The sequence below is a fragment of the Pelophylax lessonae genome, assembly GCF_965119305.1.
Source record: "Pelophylax lessonae genome assembly, chromosome: 10".
NCBI lineage: Eukaryota > Metazoa > Chordata > Amphibia > Anura > Ranidae > Pelophylax > Pelophylax lessonae.
In genome coordinates, this window is record NC_138777.1 from 171,294,680 (window position 1) to 171,314,846 (window position 20,167).

General features: G+C 44.3%; 1 protein-coding gene across 1 annotated transcript in view; it reads right to left on the reverse strand.

Annotated features, from left to right (window-relative positions):
- Window positions 1–20,167, reverse strand: part of PLCB3 (phospholipase C beta 3) — a 347,318-nt gene that overhangs the window by 107,904 nt on the left and 219,247 nt on the right. Inside the window, exons 8-18 of the mRNA XM_082270020.1 lie at window positions 19,637–19,737; window positions 17,480–17,646; window positions 17,236–17,382; window positions 9,282–9,439; window positions 9,119–9,201; window positions 8,892–8,976; window positions 7,450–7,630; window positions 5,749–5,853; window positions 5,579–5,643; window positions 5,403–5,499; window positions 3,321–3,405 (exon numbers count right to left, since the gene is read on the reverse strand). Coding sequence (XP_082126146.1) covers window positions 3,321–3,405; window positions 5,403–5,499; window positions 5,579–5,643; window positions 5,749–5,853; window positions 7,450–7,630; window positions 8,892–8,976; window positions 9,119–9,201; window positions 9,282–9,439; window positions 17,236–17,382; window positions 17,480–17,646; window positions 19,637–19,737 — 1,274 coding nt within the window. The remainder of the gene's footprint in view (window positions 1–3,320; window positions 3,406–5,402; window positions 5,500–5,578; window positions 5,644–5,748; window positions 5,854–7,449; window positions 7,631–8,891; window positions 8,977–9,118; window positions 9,202–9,281; window positions 9,440–17,235; window positions 17,383–17,479; window positions 17,647–19,636; window positions 19,738–20,167) is intronic.

Sequence of the window (20,167 nt, forward strand, 5' to 3'; positions counted from 1 at the left end):
AAATATGACTAACTTTAGTGTAAAAAAAAAAAACATGTTTGAAAAATTGCTGCGCAAATAACGTGCAAAATAAAAAGTTGCAACAACCACTATTTTATACCCTAGGGTCTCTGCTAAAAAAAAACATATACAGTAAAACCTTGGTTTGAGAGTAACTTGGTTTAAGAGCGCTTTGCAAGACAAGCAAAATTTTCAAATAAATTTTGACTTGATATACAAGTAGCCTCAAGTCACAGCTGAGTATAAAAGAGAAGAGAGGCGCCTCTAAGTGTAGCAATATGGTTAAATTTAATGAAGGTACAACATTTAGCAATTCACATGGTTGATGATTGGAACAGGCACATCTAAGTATGCAGTCATCAGTGGTAAAGCTGTCCACATAGGACCATCCTCCGCACTGCCATCTACGTCATCCTTTCCATGCTGCCCCTCGCTTTCAGATCGCTTTACTGCAGGGTGGTCTTCCCGGTCAGGATTACAGACTAGCAGCCGGCGGTGCAGAAGATGGTCTATGTGGACAGCTTTACCCCGGATGCCTGCATACTTAGATTAGCCTGTTTTATTCATCAACCATGTGAGTTGCTAAATGTTGTACCTTCATTAAATGGAACCATATTGCTACCCTGTAGCTCCTGCTGGATTTTGCTTCCAATCCCCTTGTGGAGGCGTCATTTGTGGATGGACATTGTAGGGTTACACAACCTATCGCATTGCTATAATCTTTTTATATGGACTATAAATTGAAGGATTTATGAATAAATGGTTGTGGAACGAATTATCTGAGTTTCCATTATTTCTTATGGGGAAATTCGCTTTGATATAAGAGTGCTTTGGATTACAAGCATGCTTCCGGAACTAATTATGCTCGCAATTCAAGGTTTTACTGTATAATGTTTTGGGGTAATTTTCCAGAAAAAAAATTTATGACTTTTACATGTAGGAGAGAAGTGTCAGAATTGGCCTGGGTGGCAAATAGTTTAACCACTTGCCGACTGCCTAACTACTATTTACGTCGGCAGTCAGCCCTTCACAGGCAAAGCGACATAGTACTACGTCGCTAGCCTGTGAGGCTCTAGGGAGCGAGCGCGCGCCGCTGGAGGCGCGCTCCCGCTCGCTCACGGACCCCCCCCCCCCCCGCGCGATTGTCCGTTATAGCAGGAGAAAGGCAGACGGCTAATGTAAACAAAGCCGCCTGTCATTCTCCCCTGTGTAAGAATTGAGATCATATGGTTCTGCTATGTAGGACAGTTGATCTCTGTTCTTACACCTCAAGCCACATCCAATCACAGTTAGAAGCACGCCCCTAGGGACACACTTAACCCCTTCACTGCCAGTGTCATTTTTACAGTAACAGTGCATATGTATAGCACTGATTACTGTAGTAATGTCACTGGTAACCCCAAAAGTGTCAAAAATGTCAGTCAAGGGTCCGATCTGTCCGCCGCAATGTCGCAGTCCCGCAAAAAAAAAAAAAAAAAAATCGCAGATCGCCGCCATCACTCGTTAAAAAAAAAACAACAAAAATGACAAAAATCTTTCCCTTAGTAAACGCAATAACTTTTGCGCAAACCAATCAAAATACGCTTTTTGCGATTTTTTTTACCAAACATATGTAGCATAAAACAAATTGGCCTAAAATGTTAAAAAATTTTGATTTTTACATTTTTTTCGGGAATTTCATATAAAAAAAATGTGAGAAATATTGTTATTTTTGCAAAATTGACGCTCTTTTTTTGTTTATAGCGCATGATCAAAAAAAAAAAAATTGCACAGATGATCAAATACCACCAAAAGAAAGCTCTGTTTGTGGGGAAAAAAGGACGTCAAATTAGTTTAGGTACATCGTCGCACGACCGCGCAATTGTCCGTTAAAGTCACGCAGTGCCGAATCGCACAATAGGCCCTGGTCAGGAAGGGGGTAAAATCTTCCGGGGCTTAAGTGGTTAAAGAACATACTGCACTATGAGTATTTGCATTTTAGATTTTCCTGTAGGGACCAGGCCTACCGGGATTGACGTAGGAGTGGAGCCAGGAGTCAGAAGGCTGTTCCATCTTCCACTGCTGATTCTATTGGGGTTTATCCCCTAAAGTGCTCCTGGATTTTCATTTGTTTAAACGCCAATAATCTCTGGTAAACAGACATATTTTTGTGTGTTTACTTGGCCTGGTGGAAGAACTAGCGCCTTTCAGGGCACAGAGCACAGAGAAATTTACTTTCTATTACTCACGTGTTTACGCAAGTAAATTGATTCTTCTGCACTGGAGAAAAGCTGACGCCCCTTTAATAACTTTTTGGAAAGCCCTAATTAAAAAGGCAATGCCATTCTACAAAGCCACTTACCAAAATAGAGGCTGCCTGAAAAAGTTTGAGAAGGTATGGTATAGTTGGGTTTCTGACACATCTACACTTACAGGAGGCTGTCCCGGTTGCACATAGGCTTAGGTGGTTACCGCCAATAGCAAGACTTAAATGATTTCCAATTTTGATGTAATCCTGTTTGTGGAATTAGACAGCTACCCCTTGCAGGAATGTGGTATTGATATGCTAATGCTAACATTAATGTGAGATTACTTTGGAGTCGGTATTGTAATTTTGTATTATCCTAGGATATCTTTCAAAAGCAGTAATGCATATATTCCTGGGAGGTGTTGCACTAGGGGTTTGGTTATGTTTTTGCCTTTTTTTTTTTTACTGGCTGCGCCAGTAATTGTTACTGTGTTTTATTTTATTTTGAAGGTTTTTGGTATCTTATGATACCCTGTTTTTTATAATTCTTATGCAAATCTAAAAAAAAGAATTTTCCATAGCAGTCATCTTTACTTTAATTTCCTCTGGACTTCTGGGGGTATCTTTCTGTTTTCCCTCTTTGGAGGCTGCTCTCCTGGATTTGTGTTTTTTTTTCCCCTTTTTATTTTTTTTTGATTGTGGGAAGTATCTTTTGCACATTTGTGGACTTTCACATTATACAAAAAATACCATGCGACCTAAAACGTTGCAACTTTTTATCGTAGCTAAAAAAAAGGACAAGTTGAGAAAATTTCTGCCGAACGAAGGATTAAATTGAAAGATTAAGGTGTTTCTCCTCCGAACTGTTTGCACTAGGCAGTGGCGCATGTGACAAAACAAATGAAAAACAGATTTATTTATGGTCTTTGAAGAATTTATCGTCCAAAATCCAGTCATTACATGAAGGTTGAATTGTTTGCACTCACGGCTGGATGTTCGTTATTCTGAAAGGAGTTTGAACGATTTTTTGTATAGTGTATGGCCAGCATTACACAGTATTTCCATAAACTGAACAGTATTAGAGAAAGGATACTCCACAAACTCCATGGGAGATTTAGTTAGCTGCTCCAGTGCCTTAGTCTCAACAAATGAAGACATTTCATAATATTTATTCCTCTCTGAGGAAGGAGGGAGGGTCAGTAAAGTGGTGAGAAACAAAAATGAAGATAAAGATGGATACAGAGTAAGAAAAGGTTGTAATAACGATAGTATGTAAACAGACCGCAGCAAGAAAAAATAAAAAAGAGAGAAAGAAACATAAATTAGTTACTTTTAACCAAAACATAAGTCTATTTCCATAAACCTGCTCTATGATCATTTCAGTATTAAAACAAACATACGTTTTCTTGTACACTTTTCCTGTAGATTTACCAAAACTATGTAATAGTAGGTCAAACCTAAACACTTTCAATTTGCATGCAATCAGGCAAGGCAGGCCCTTGCACTACATAGTTGAAGGTAAATCCGAAGGAAACTGAACAACAAAAATGTATAATCTATTGCTAGCTTAAGGCTTTGTATTGAAAATATTTCTTGCAAAGCCTATCAATATAAGTATTTTTTTTTTTTAAATAAAAAGGATTTTACAGTAAGACAAAAATCCAATTTTCTCTTTGGTTCATTGACGGACACAGCTCCAGAATCTTCTTTACCATTGGGACGTCCCAAAGTAGTGTCAAACATGAGGGGTGGGGAAAAAAACACAGCAGAGAAAAATTCCCAAAGGCTAAAGCTAGCCAACCAGGTAACCTGGAGTTCTACCAGGAACAAATGGATCTCACCTGAAAACCATACACCCTCAAAGAGGACCAGGTCTTCCCAAACAGAGGGGGAAGCAAGGGGTGGGTAGATGTGGGGTGGTCCACAGGACCCCGCCATATTGGGGGGGACATATGGGGGGGACGCTGCATGGGAAGGAGGGGAACCCAGGGTCTGACCGTCCCAGGGAGAGGCCCACGACCACCCTGAAAGGCCACCAGGGAATGGGGGGACACTACTTACCATACCATGGAACCTGGGTGGACACCGCTCCAGACAGACCACCTCTCCATCGGAATGGGGGTGCTGAAGGTCAGGAGGCACACTGCAACTCAGGCCTGGATGAGGTCGTATGCGTCCTCGCGAGACGTTTAAATCGCAGGCCAGCCCTCTCCAGTAGGGCTATGTCACGGCCAACCTAGCGCAGAGCTGAGGTCTGCATGTGCTCGCTGGCCGGACTGGGGAGACCGTAAGGATCTAGAATATCCAGTCCATCGCCCAGTCAAGCAGTTGATTGTAGTTCTCCCAGGAACAGAAAATAATAAAAGAAAAAAAAAATCAGGTTTAAAAAAGAAAAAATGCTAGGACCAGGAACTAAGTCCTTACTCCTGACTAGGCAGAAAAAAATGAATGCCTATAGCAGAAAGTGGGTGTATACCCCCTGGGACTGCCCCATAGGCGTGGTAAAGCTTTTTCCCGCCTAGTGTCCTACTCCTGTATGGGGCAGCATAACCTAATGGTCAAGAAGATTTTGGAGCTGTGTCCATCAATGAACGAAAGAGAAAAAAAGAGATTTGCCCTCACTTCATGTTTAGTAATAATTACAGACACCAGGAAAATAAATTAGGTTAAAGAGGAGCTTCACCCAAAATGGGAAGTTCTGCTTGTTTGCACCCTCCCCCCAACTGCCACATTTGGGTGGGAGGCAGGAGCGAGTAACTGGTTTTGACAGGTACCCGCTTCCATTTCCGTCTCAGATCACTGCGGCCCCCCTCCTTTCCCCGCAGTGTTCTGGGACATATCACAGGTCCCAAAAAAAACATAGGACCATTCACAAAATGCAGGGCAGCTTGCGCAGATGGAAGCCAGTTGTGAAGCCGCAAGGCTTCACTGTCGGTTCCCCTTAGTCAAAATGCCGGCGCTTGGACCTGAAGCGGATTGAAAAATCGGCTTGGGAGAGCACATTGCTGGTTTCCTGGACACTGGATAAGTGTACTTATATTAAAAGTCAGCCCAAATTAGCGATTAAAAACCATGTAGGGATTCTAACCGTTTCCACTCAAAAGGGTATGGACTAATACTTTAAATTGACAGAGACAGTAGCAGCCCTATCAAACTCCAACCCTCGGCTACTCACTGTTGGCCAACTCAAATGATTTGAACTTCACAGGTTCCACGTAGTTAACAAGATTGGACATTTCTTCGGTAGCACTGACTTCACTGCTAGCAGTGCCCTGAAATGAAAGTATACCGGTTAAAAATATTTAAGAGATGTAAATAGGGAGAGAAATACATTTTAGTTATAGGACTTACTTCATCTGACTTTTTAGGGTCAGTGGGCTCTTCATCTTCCTCCTCCTCACTATAGGCATCACGGTCTAAAGAGAACAAGCAAGCAAAAAGAAGTGAGCAGAGCCAAGAGCAAGGGTATAAATCAAATTATACAAATTATCGTCATCTCACTGTCACAGCATGCGTCTTACCTATGGATTTCCGTGGCTCTGCACACTTGGAAATCCTCTCCTCTATTTGTTCATCTCCATTAGAAAGTGTCAGAGATACATCAGCTGAGTCAGAGTTCAAAGTACCTGCACATGGAACATGTCCTTGTGAGAAAACTAACAGATGTTAAAACAACCTCTACAGTACAGCAAACCCTTCTATCTACTATGAATACTGGTTCAAGCTTATAAAGATACCACTTGTATGTGTGAGTCCATTGCGTGTTACAGATACTCTTACAAAACAATTCAATTCTTTGTGTGGTTTTCCAGTAATATCACTTTCTCCTCTACATTCTTATATGCATAAAGCTTCAACACTTCTCTATAAATGCCTTTAGTCCTAATCTGCTGACAATTCACTGGTTTACAAACAACCTTAAAATAGCAATAAACTTTGTACAATTTGACTTCAAGACTGTTCAGAAATTAGTCCCATGTATTTCTGACAATAACATATTCTTTAGCGACCCCATTACCAACTAAAACTAAAGAAAAAAAAAGCACTGAAAAAAAATCATGTATTTTATGGATTACTTGCAGCATTTCTTATTTTAACAAACATTTACTCACATGCAATTTGCTTCTGAACTTACTAGCAAACTTGACTACTTCCAGAACCAGTTCCCTAGCATAGCCCCCCCCTTTCTCCTTGCACGTCACAGCCCTCTTTTTTCTGGGAGTGTCTAATTACTATCTGTGTTGACAGCTACTCCGCTTCTCCCCTCATCTTCCTACAAAACTTTTATGTAGAAGCCAGGAGAGCAGCAAAGGGGAAATACTGTAGAACAGGGGTACGCAACCTTCGAGGCCCTGCTATGTTATCCTCTTTAAAGCTGAAATGCATGAATTCGGCCACCATTTATAATATCCTGCATTACCAGGGGCTAAGTCCAACAAGGTGCATGCCACCTCCTGGACTTGTCTCTTTAAATATACAACTAACATTTTTAATGAGCGCTAGGAGTACAGCTATTGTTATACTTCTGGTGCTCCGATATTGGACCTTCCAGTCTCAGCTTCTGCAACCGGTGAGCCCCCCCTTCCCCTGCACAATCACAGAGCGCTTTATATTATGTGAATCCATTCACAAAAATGCAAAGCCTTCTGTGAATGAACACCAGAGGGGAGGGGCGGGCAGAAATGTAGAGTGTGAAAGGACAGCCTCTCTCCCATCAGAGCACTGGGAGTGTACCAATAGCTGTACTCCCGGCGCTCAGTAAAACTTTCAGTTGAAAATAAAAGATCAGTCCAGGGGGTAGTAGGCACCTTGTTGGACTTAACTCATAGTAAGTCAGTACATTTTACAAACTGTCTGAATTCCTGTAGTTCAGCTTTAGAAGATTACCTAGAAAGGCCCAAATAAAAAGTAAGAAAGATTTAAAGGGTTCAGGGGTGGCCAGTAAGTAATGCACAGTGCCACAGTCAAGAGTGAGCAAGGCCGAGTGCCAAGGTCAAGAGTGAGCAAGGCATCTTCAGGGCAGGTGAGGCTACAAGGCTACTCTTGGGCAATCCCTGCTCTTGGACATCCTCTTCTCTATCCCATTAGACTTTCTCAAACAGGCTGGCAGTTAGGATAAGCTGAATTCAGATCGTTCTTCAGAACTCACCCCTTTCAGAACTATAAAGCTATCCCATTTAAAAAAAAAAAAAAAACTGTCAAAATTTAGGGTGGTCCCATACCTACTGCAGGTGAATCACAGATGCTGGAGGAGTCACTGTAAGTATTGGATGGCTGTTCACTGACTCTTCTTTTCACACTGCCTTCAGGACCCTTTGCCCCCACTCTGTGCCTTTTTTTATTCTTTACTAAGATCTTCCCCAGCAGTTCTTGTGGGCTGGGAAGAGGCACTCCTGGCTGGAGCTAGAAAAAAAAATTAAGGAGCCAAATGTGAAGATAGAACAAAAGTTAAAAATACATAGGCATTTGATTGAGAAGCTACTTTAGATTATGTATTGGAAGATATTAATCTATTGGGGCTCAAACATAGATGATTAATTGTAAGAGAAAAGAATACTTCAGATTAAAAATAGAGAACTAGGATTTTAAGAAGAAAAAAAAAAATATTTAATAGCAAATATTGAATCCAGTTTCAAACACACAGAATGACAATTCAGGGATATAATGAATGCAATTATTAGTGTCTGCTAATAATTGCTCATGATATACAAGGGTTAATACAGTAAAAACTGATTTAGGCAGGCCATACACGGTGCAAATTTCTTTCCTGCAGGACAGAAATTCTCACAATTTCCCCATCAACACAGTGCTGACAGGGGAATCCCTCCTGCCAGGCCATCCTGGGGGGTGGGGGGGGGGGGGGAGCCTTCACCACCGGGCGAAGAAAGTGATTATCGCTACTGGCTGGCAGGCTGGTTGTACCCAAGTTAATCAACCAATTTTCTGCTGAACCGGCCGGGATTCGAACCGTGTATGGCCAGCCTTTGGGTATTAAGTGAAAGCCTTATGTTGAATTACCCCAAGATCTCTTACTATGCCCCTGAACACTAGTAGAAAGATCTCCCTGCTGGACATTACTATTTCCTATCATTCCTTAGGTGTGAGGGAGGCTTCTGAACTCCAGTGAGTATAAACTTGTCATTAGAGGAATATAGTAACCTGATGGGCAACTTCTTCACCATATTTGCCAACATAAGGTTTACAGGGAATGATAAGCAAATCGTAACATTAAATATTTAGAAAAGTCTGTACTGAGTGTAATATTGGGTCTGTCACTGCTGACTTCTTCTGAAAATACCAGTTACCTGGCCATCAGGTTGCTCATTTGGCTTCAATGAATCCAGAACAAGTCAGATGTTTTGACTTAAATGGCTGCCTACTTCTCCTGGCTTACAAGTGACAGGGCTAGCATTTCTAGGAGGTCAACAATGGCTGCCTCCATATATATCCAAGTGCAGGTTTAATTTTGAGCCTTTTTTATTAGATTCTCAGGATTTTTACTGCAGACATATTAAGATCCTTACCAGAGAAGGTAACATTAGGACAAAAGGAGCAATTACAGGGGAAAAAAAGATAAGCCAGGCAAAAAATACATAAAATATAGCCATTTGGAAATATAGCAGTAAACAATGGCAAAATTATGGTAAGACAACCAAATTCTTACAGGATATTTCTCTAGAGGTTCAGTAAGAAGTGCATCTCCAAAGATGTTTCTACAGTATTCCGCCATCTTAGCTTGTTGTTTTGCTCTGCACAAAACAGATGAAAAAATAATTAACTTATTGATAAAATTAAGAATGATATCCTAATTGTGATTATAAAGAAAAAAGAAGCAGGCAGATGAAAAGGAGTGAGGAAAAACTGCAATGGAAAAGATGAAACAAAACTTACGAGTCAACATGATTTTCAAAGGATAAAATGACTGGAAATGGGGAGGTTTTGAAGGCACTTTCGGCTATTGCTTCAATTACTTCCTGTGGGAGAACAGAGGTGGCTTGTTGATATCAGGAAATCATGAACAATACTTGCAATCCAATCCGGTCTTTTTCTGTACCTTAAAAGGTATCTCAGTGGTCATTGTAAATCCATGAGTAATGAAGGGTTCTTCATCTTGGGGGCGTCCTTTCCAGCAGTCCAACTCGATACAACGGCAGCCTGTAAGCAGTACCTGTCTGTACATCTCTACTGATGAGTTCCCTGTCAGCTGACCAGCTAGATCGCACCATAAGATATAAAGAGTAAAAAAAACAAAAGATACATCAGAAAAGAGAAGTTCTGTACTGCCCAAGTTAAAATGTGCTCAACCTTTGGGTTGGAATCGCTGAGGGATTCGGTCATTGTTAGATGTAACTTTTTTCATAGTGAGCCATATTTTTGGGGTCCAAGAACAGTGGCAAACTCACTACTATTGCTTTGTAAAACTGGTATACTGAGTTTTCGGACACAAACAGAAAAAGTTGAATACCTCTAGCCTAAACTTTAGTTCATATTGGTCTACTGGATAAATGTAACCAAAAGAGTAATAATACATGATAATAAAAAGTAATGAAAAAAAATGGTAAAGAGGTTGTAAACTCTTGTAAAAAAAAAAAAAAAAAAAAAAAAAGAAAAAACCCTGTAAGACAAAAGTATAATGAGCTAGTATGCATCACATACTAGCTCATTATGTAATACCTTAGAATGAAGCCCCCGCAGCAGTGCCCACACAATGGTGTCAGCGCTGACATTTTCCCTGGAGTTTCTTACAGGTTCACTGGCTCCTGTGCTATGATTGGCCTGAGCCGCGATGATGTCACTTCCGCACATGCACGCGGGAGCTTCTGTTCACGGCACGGGACTCGGAAAGAACGGCACCTGTGGCCGTTCTTTCAGAGCGCATGGCACCAGTGATGTCACTGGCTGCATATCATGTATACAGTATATCTCCTAAACGGTACACGTTTGGGAGATATTTACACTACCTATAGGTAACCCTTTATATAGGCTTACCTATAGGTAAATGTTTGCAGAGGAAGTTTACTTCCGCTTTAACTTGTAAAATCCACAGTCCCCATTAATTGACTACCCTCATGTTTTCCATGCTCGCGTTGGCGAGTAGAAGGACAGGAGACCAGTGAACGTCCATTCGCAGATCTGATCTGACTTTTTTTTTTTCTACATCTTTATTTAAGACAACACAGGGAAACATTAGAAAATCCCAGGAGCAACTGAGAAATGTCAAATCATTGGTAGAACAAAGAACCTAGACAGAGAACCCAATTACAATAGATACTTGTCAGTGCAAACTGACGAAAGCCGATAAATGGCACTTCCTGGTTATTATGTGACCAGGTGTGATTGGACACAGCTGATCACATGGTAAAGAGCCTACGTCATTGGCTCTTTACCGAGATCGGAGATGCGGTGTGTCAGAACGACACACCACACCACCGCCCGCGGGCGCGCGAGCACCTTATCCTGCCGGACGTCATATGACCCCCAGTCAGGATAACGTAACCACTTTGCGGCTGTCATTGTGCTATATGGTTGGGGGGAAGTGGTAAAGGATAAGTTCACCTTTAGGTGCATGTTACATATTACACCCATTTTTGAGTGTGTAACATGCTTCTATGTACTTCTCTGAAAATAGACGGGGGATCTTCTCCCGGCACCCGCTGTCACTTTTTGAAAACAGAAAAGCTGTGCGGGGCTCTGCCCACACAGTTACATCATTCAGCCAGAGATCTGTGAATGAAAAAAAACTACAAGTACTGTTTTCCACAACGGCAACCTACTTGTAGTTTGAATGGGCTGCTAGCTTGCTGCTCAACCCACTTTTAGTTCATTCGGTCTTCCTCCACCTTTGTAACAGAAAGCACATATGGAGATATGGGCATAGCTAACTAAAGGAAGAGTGCAGTAGCCCGGGATCTGCTGATCACAGCTACAATGCTCTACAGGATCCAGTAAAAAAAATAAAAATAAATAAATGTACTTTTTTTGAACCTTCAAAAATATGTGCTTTTTTTTTTTTTTTCATTTGAAAGGTGAAGTTAGCCAACACGTTTGGTATTTAGTTGGCATAACCTCAAGGGGAAATATATCGTTTGGGTGCAATAAAAATAATTAGTGTATTTTTACTGAAAATCTGGGCTTGATAAGCTGTTGAACTAATGTCTCCCAACATAACAAATTGGAAGTACAACCATTTTATTCTTCAGGGTCTCTGCTTTCAGAAAATATATAATGTTTAGGGGTTTTAACTAATCTTTGTGCCTAAAAATTAGATTTTCTTTTACTTACTGTAAAATCTATTTCTCTGATGTTCATTGACGGACACAGCTTCAGATCTTCATAACCGTTGGGTTATACTCCCCCCTACAGGTGTAGGTCACTAAAAAAGAAAAAAAGTCTGGCTATACCCATGGGCAGTCCCAGGGGGTATACTCCCTCTCTCTGCTGTAGGTACTCAGTTTAGTTACAAGCAATGTCAGAAGAATTACAACTCCAGAGAGGGGTGGGTGCTGTATCCGTCAATGAACATTAGAGAAATGGATTTTACGGTAAGTAAAAAAAATCCCATTTTCTCTTTCGTTTATTGACGGACACAGATTCAGATCTTTATAACCAATGGGACGACCCAAAGCAGTGTTAAACATGAGGTGTTGGAACAGTAGCCAAGGCTAAACAGTAGCCAACCAGGCAACAGGAGCTCAACCAAAACAACTGGAGTCCACCTGAAAAAAACAATACACCCTCAAAGAGGATCAGGTTCTCTCAATAGCAGCATGCAAAACCTTGGGGCCAAAAGAAGCATACGCAGATGCCAACACATGCACTTTATAAAACTTTGTGAAAGTGTGCACCGACGACCAAGTGGCCGCCTTGCAAACCTGCATCAATGACGCCTGATGACGGAAAGCCCAGGAGGCACTAAGCGTCCAAGTAGAGTGTGCCTTAACAGGGAAAAGAGGAATCTGACCTTTGATAAAATAGGCCTGAATCACTGTGTCTGATCCATCGTGAAATGGACAACCCTTTGCGAGGCCCATCCATGAGCACAAAGAGAAAGACTGACTTCCTGAAAGACTCCGTAGCTGCCAGGTACATCGTAATCACCCGGATCACATCCAAGGCATGCAAGGCAATTTCCTTTGGATGTTTAGGCCTGGGACACAGATAAGGCAACACAATGTCTTCATTCAAATGAAAATCAGAGACAACCCTGGGAAAGAACGACGGACAGGGGTGAAGAACCACCTTATCTATGTGAATCACCAGGTAAGGTGAACAACAGGATAATGCTTCCAATTCCGACACCCTGTGTGCAAGGGTGATAGCCACCAAAAAGGCCACCTTCTGGGACAGTGTAAGCAGGGGAATCTCCCAAGGATTCTCAAAGGGAGGCTTCTGGAGGACCGAAAGCACCAAATTGAGGTCCCAAAGCAACGGAGCCCGCACTGGAGGAACCAAATGTCGGACACCCGGATGAAAGGTACGCACCAGGGAGTGTGTGGCCAAAAGTGGTAGGAAGAAGACCGCCAAAGCCAACACCTGGCCCCTGATGGTACTCAAGGCAAATTTCTGTTCAACCCTCTGTTGACAGAAGGTCAAGATCCGAGCCACTGAGAAGGAGCGAGAATGAACCCCAAGAGACTCACACCACGCAATTTACATCTGTAAATAGCATAAACAGTGTAGGAATCACCGACTCCGATAAACCCCTATCCTTAAACACCTGGCGTTTAACAGCCAAGCCATTAAAGCCAGCGATTGTAAAGCAGGATGGAAGATCGGTCCTTGGGACAGCAGATCCTCTCTGAGAGGGAGCTTCCAAGGAATGTCTGCGACCAGCCGCTAAGATCAGCGTACCAAGCCCGGCGAGGCCAGTCCCGAGCCACTAAGATGACCAGAATTCCTTCTGCCTCGATCCTGCGTAGAAGTCCTGGCAGGGGTTTGAGAGGAGGGAAGGCATAAATCAGAGATAACTGACCCCACACAGGGCCACCAGTGCTTCTGTGGCGTCCGCCAGAAGATCCCTTGACCGAGCCACAAATCTCTGCATCTTTCTGCTGAGCCAAAACACCAACAGATCCACCTCGGGGGTGCCCCACCGGAGACACAACTGATGAAACACCTCCGGATGAAGGGACCACTCCCCTTGGTCCAATGCCTGCCGAATGAGGTAATCCGCCTGCATGCTTTCCATCCCGGGAATGTGTACGGCAGAGAGGGCTGAACAAATTGTTCTGCCCACCTTAGAATGCCGGCTACCTCCAGAGTCACCAGACACTTCTTGTGCCCCCTTGGGGATTGACATAAGCCACGCGTTGGCATTGCCTGATTGAATGCGCACTGAACTACCCTGAAGACGATCCGTCCAATGGCCCAGACAGTCTGATCGCTCGGAATTCCAGGACATTAACCGGAAGTCTGGACTCTTCCAGTGTCCAAATCCCCTGAGTAGACTGCTTGCCGAGGATGCCTCCCTGGACAGGCTGGCATCCGTGGTGACCACTGTCCAATACAAGGGGAGGAAGGATTTTCCCAGCCGAAGCGCTGGAGAACAAAGCTACCATATTAGGGACTCCTTCGGTCCCCAACCCAGCTGGATCGGATTGTCCAGAGACTGCGGAGCCTTGTCCCATTTGCTCAGAATCTCCCTTTGCAGGGACCTCATATGGAACTGTGCAAACAGAACCACCTCAAAAGGTAGACACCATCAGGCCCAGCACCAGCATGGAAGTCCTGAGGGATGACCATTTGTTGGACAGCAAGAGACGAATTGCAGCCTGCAATTTCTGGAGTTGGAATTTCTGGAGAAGAAGGAGCACTCTGGCTAAGGCCGAGTCCAGAGCCCTGCCCAGAAAGTCCCAGATTTGCAGACGGAACCAGGGAAGACTTCTGAAAATTTTGAATCCAGCCAAACTCCCACAGAGTTCGTATTGTGATCTCCAGGTTTTCAACCAGAGCAGAAGGAGACTTTGCTCGCAGAAGGAGATCGTCCAAGTAACCCAGTACCGCGATCCCCCGTTGGCGCAGCAAAGCGAACACCGGAGCTAGCACTTTTGTCAAGACCCGAGGAGCAGAGGCGAGACCAAAGGATAATGTCACAAATTGATAATGCTCCCCTCCCACGGCAACGCGGAGGAAGCGCTGGTGACTGGCACATATTGGAATGTGAAGGTAAGCATCCTTGATGTCGATAAAGGAAATCCCCCAGACGCCACTGTGCGAATGGATTCCATTCTAAACGTTTGCACCCGCACAAAGCAGTTCAGCTCCTTGAGGTCCAGTATTGGACGCACTTTGGCTTCCTTTCTAGGAACTGTAAACAGGTTAGAGTAAAAACCCTGAAAACGTCCCAAGTCGGAACCGGGACTAAAACTCCTTGCTGGAACAGGTCTTGTACCGCCCCAAACAGACCCTGCAAGCGGTCCAGGGACAAGCCAAGTTTGGAAGGAAAGAACCTTGCCGGGGGACAAGAGCGAAACTCGATCTTGTAGCAGGACCGAATGACTTTGTGGACCCACTTGTCTTGCACCAGGGAATTCCATGGGTCCGGAAACCAGCGAAGACGCCCCCCCCCCCCCATATGGGTGAGGGCTCATCTTCATGCTGTAAGAGCCTTGTCCGAGGGTCTGGAGAAGCCAGAAGAGGCCCTAAAAGGCTTTGAGCCCTTGTCAGTCAACCCTGAGGGATGAAAAAAAAACTTATGAGCCGAAAAGGAAGGCCCACATCTACGATGAGGTTCCTTGCCCTTAATAGTCTGTGAAAAAAAAAGGTACTCTTCCCCCCTGTGTGACTTTTTATGTCATCCAGGGTAGCTCCAAACAGGCGATCTCCTTGAAAGGGGAGGTCAGTCAAGGCCTTCTTAGAAGTCTGGTCCGCAGACCAGCATTTGAGCCAAAAGACACGCTGAAGGATCACCGCCAAAACAGAGAATGGAGCCACTAAGGGAGCCGCATTTAAAGAGGCAGCTGAGGGAGTAAAAGCTTAGCCCACTCGGTCAGAGTTTGCGACACCAGGGCAACAGTGAATACCGGTCTCAGTGCCGAACCAGCCAGAGGGTACATATTGCGGACCACAGCCTCCGCCTTCCTGTCAGCTGGATCCTTAAAGACCAGGGACTCTTCAACCAGAATCATGGTTGCCTTGTTCAATCCGGAAACCGGAGGGTCCACCACAGGTGGAATAGTCCGCCTCTTAAGAAGGGACTCCTCGAGGTAACGCCTAATAAAGTGCTTAGAGACCCCACAGGGGTGCTTTGGTCATCCCCACTCTTCCGCGATAATTCTGTCAAAATAGGCGGGGAAAGGAAACACCTTTGCCGCTCTTGATGGCTTGTGAGTGCCAAGGGAAACCTGCGCCTCCATCGCAGCTGCGACCTCCATCTTCAAGGTCTCACGCACAGATACAATCAATGCTTCCACCAGCACCTTTACGTGCGCGGTTGCAGACGTGGAGGAATCATCCTCACCATCACAGGATTCCGGGCGCGTGGTTGCAGACCCAGCAGGGTGACCCCTGTTTGCGGTGGCCGAATCAGATTCAGGATCTAATGAGACAGTTGGGGAAGGGGGGGCTTTTTGCTAGCCCATCGCCCGAAGACCACCTCCACCCGGGACATAAAGGTCTCCAGGAATGCCGTCAGTTCATCGATGGATGGTTGGTACCCGTAGGGCCCCGCACTCTCAGAGAGGAGATCAGATGGGGAGATGTACTCCAAAGAGTCCATGAGTCACCAGGAGGACCCCACAAAAAGTGTAAAACACTGCAAGAGACAACACCCACCGCGCTGGCAGCACCACCCGGTCCCCAGGCACAAGCACCAAGCGATCCTCAGCAGAGAGGGAAAGAATCCCTCCAGACTCACCACCCAGCAGCAACAGGCATCTGCGGCAATCAGGAGTCAGCACCAGGGTCTCCCACCGCATAAATCGCCACCCACAGGGCTCCACTGTCATGGCTGCTGCTATTTTCAATGGCAAACCACCGCAAAATGGCTGCTGGACTACCCAAACATTACCGCCGTGTATGGAAGAGCACAGGCTACAACAAAATGGCAGTACCATGAGGCTTACAGGGACCAAGGAGGGAACCTGGGCCTCAAGGACAGACCCAGGCAGGGCGGGGGGCCCTGGCAGGAGCCCCCACAAGGTACAACCCCCCCCCCACAGTAGATCGTCCGCTTGTCCTCGGCGAAGCCCCCCTCCAGCCCTCATCACCAGCATAGCGCCCTGCCCCCACCCCAGGAGGTGGACCAGATCACTCAAACAGCCCCAACATATGTAGAAGGGCCCATGTCCACCCCAATACCCTCCAGGGGGAGACAGCTACTCACCATACTAGGAACCAAGCGGGCACTGCTCCAGACAGAACCCCTCTCCAAATAAATGGGGGGCTGTCGGCCAGGAGGAATGCTGCGACTTGGGCCGAGACCTGGTCGTATGCGACCTCGCAAGGCATTTAACTCCAGTGGGGCTATGCCGAGGCCGACCTAGCGCGGAGCTGAGGTCTGTGCGCCCTCGCTGGCCAGACTGGGGTGACCGCTGAATCTAGATTATCCAGCCAGTCACCCAGACCGGCAGTTGATTGTAGATCTCACAGGAAAAATCTATCTAAAAAGAAAAAATTGCCAGGACCAGAGATCCCAGCAAGGAACTAGGTCCTTACTCCTGACTAGGCAGAAAAAAACTGAAAAAGGGAGTGTCCATAGTAGAGAGAGGAAGTATACCCCCTGGGACTGCCCATGGGCGTAGCCAGACTTTGTTTCTGCCTAGTGTCCTACTCCTGTAGGGGGCAGTATAACCCAACGTTTATGAAGATCTGAAGCTGTGTCCGTCAATGAACGAAAGAGAAATGTGTATTTTAACACATTCAAAAAAAGGCAAAAATGGTTCTGACAGCAAAAGGGTAAAGTGATTTTATTAAAATTATAAACTCAAAGAATAAGTCTGTCTTTTCCCATGCTACATAGTGAATTGTTCATGTGGTATCCAAAGGACTATGATTAGCGCATTACTTACCAGTGAGGTAGGTATTGTGGGAGGAGTTGATAAAGTAACTTGTGAGTGGCTGTGTCATGTCATCACTGAGATCCAAGGCTTCTGGAGGAACAATGCTGTTTTCATCCCCACCCAGAATACGGCTAAAACCTTCCATAGATATCTGATCTGTAACATGAAAGTGCAGAAGGCAGGGTTTACTTAACAAATGACCCTTTCTTAAAAACTATCCGCAATCTGCAAAGAACTCAGGACTTTCACTTGCCTCTTTCAAGAAACTGTTTGTTGGGCTCATATTTTTCAATAAGCTGGTGCACCTGGTCCCTTTTAAGAGGTGGGAAAAGGATCTCATTGAGCCTTGGATCCCTCTGTTTCTGGTTTATAAACTCCATTAATTGCTCCAGAGTTAAATATGGCTTCCCTTTAGCTCCACTGCAGAAAAGAGTCCAGAAAATGGTTAGTCTATAGAACTAACTATAAAACGAGTCTTTAGAACTATAAGAAAGAGTACAGATAAGATACTGCACAAACAAATGTGTTCAAATGAATACTTGGGTCAATGCAAAAGTCTAAAGTTGGGTACAAACCGATTGAAAATTGTCTGGTTCAGCAGGGCTACAAACAGGTTTTCAACGGTTTGTAGCCTTCCCAGTTGTAAAGAACTGTTAAAGTTGATGTTTTCGATCAGGAGTTTGCAGCCAATCAGTTGCAGTTCTGATCAGTGTATTTTGACAGCGGAGGGGTCCCAATGTCAGAATACAATAGCACAACTGAGAGGATTCCTGCATTCACCTTGCTGGTTTAATGAAAAAAATAAATAGTCTTTACCCATCTTTAGAAGGTAGTGTACTTACAACGTAAAAAAAGAAAAAACAAGAACATTTCAAAAGAGGAAAGACTTGAAAAGGTAACGGCTTTAGAATTTTCCACTTCTTTATCTTTGTGTTTTTCTAAACTTAACCCACTCTATCAGCAAAGCAAAGAGTTGGGCCAACAAAAAGATAAGTATATTCTTTCTTTTACATACAAAGTGACTCTGTGCTGACAGGGGTCACTTTAAATGTCATTTATTTATGGTTTGCCTGTACTAAAGCACTGTGTATCATTGACTGTTATCATTTTGTTAATTAAAATACTTGTTTTCACCTTTTTTTTTTTTTTTCTTTGTTGCATCTAAGTGCTGCTAACTTCCTGAAAATGTACACAAAAAACAGCCTCTGCTAGAAGAGGAGTGGGGGGTGGTAGTGGGGAGCAATATTTTAGATATTAAAGAATTTGTGCAATCTGGTTGGTTAGGTCTGCTAGGTTTTTTTTTTTTCCCCCATAAAAGGGCAGTTAAAAAAAAAAAAAAAAGACTGAAAAAAAGTTCTTGTTAATTGCCATCTGCTGGCTGTAAATGGTAAATATGAGTTAGGAATATGGAACATTTCATATTTACCCGATTAACCTCTTGTCACCCACTAATGCATGTGTCAAACACAAGGCCTGAGGGCCGAATCTGGCCCTCCACGCCATTTCATGTGGCCCTCGCACCTCTCCAGCAGCTGTGGCACCCCCCTCATTTCTTCTCCTACCTTGTCTCAGCAGTTGCCAGCAGAGGAGGAGGATAGAACTCCTCCACCAGATCCTGCGCTTCTCCATGCAGCCAAAGAGGTTCATGTCTACACAACCCCTGTCTTAGCAATTGGCTGCAGAGAGAAGAGGACAGGACTCCTCCTGCAGATCCTGAGCCTCTCTGTGCAGCCACAGCACCCCCTGGTCTCTGCCTCCCCTGGTGTCAGCATTCAGCTGACTCCGGCTCTCCTTGGGTCCTCCTCCAGACCCTGCAGTTTCTGCTTCCCAGCTTCACTCCAGCTTCTTCCTGGCAGCAGCACAAGTTAATGGGGGTTCACTGTGATGTAAGGAAGGGTGGGGGGGGGGTCTCTTGACTTCTGATAATGGGGGAGGGGGCTTGCTCTGGACATCTAGTCTTACAGGTACAACTGGCCCTTTGAGAACAACCATAACATTGAGGCGGCCCTCAATGAAATGGAGTCTGACACCCCTGAACTAACACACATATGTGCAGCAGCAAAGAAGGTGGGCTTTAGCATCCACACCACACATATGCATCTATGAGCAGCACAGCTTTCTGTGCTGAGAGCACGCTCCTAGCAGTGACAGAGCTGTCAGAGACATCTCTCAGTCCATACTAATGAGCAAAAGTTGGTAGGCCTGGCTTCCAATCATCTGACCACTGTGACAGCCAAAGTGATCATGTAATAGGCCAATCCTTCCTGACCCCAGGTGTACAGACCCTATTAAAGGGACATGGGCGGGAAAAGGTTAAATACAAAAAGGTAAACACAGGTGAGTACATTTTTCAATCATACACAGCAAAAGAGCATGCACAACAGCAATGCATAACTTTCCATCAACTCACTTCTCTATGAGGATCTTATCGATATCTGGCCGTAGGCATAGCTTATTCAGAAATCGTTCAAAAATTTCAAGGGTAAATTCTTCTGGTTTGATGGACTCACCCTGAAAGGAAGAGAAGAAGATCGTGTCTACATGTCTAGTACTATTTAGACTCCAATACCAAGATGGAATGGCAGAATGAAAGCAAAAAAAAAAAAAAAGGCAAAAGAATAACATTCAGTCAAATGGCGATGATGCACATATTTTGACCCTGGAAATGAATCCATGAAGCAAAGCTGACAACAGCTGTCAAGGGGTTTTGTTTCTCTGGACCAAATCTGCTGGGGTCTGGGAGATGTTGAATCTGGAAGGAGGTGTACTTTTTCATCTTAATAAAAACAGAACTCCCGGCAAAAAGCTAAATACAAAATTAAACACACAGTGTAGGACAGTCATCAATTCTGTCGTACAGTAGAAAAAGAAAAAATGATTCCGGCTCAGTGTTTTCCCTGGGAATTGCCAACATCCCTGTATGATAAATCCATAGAAAAAT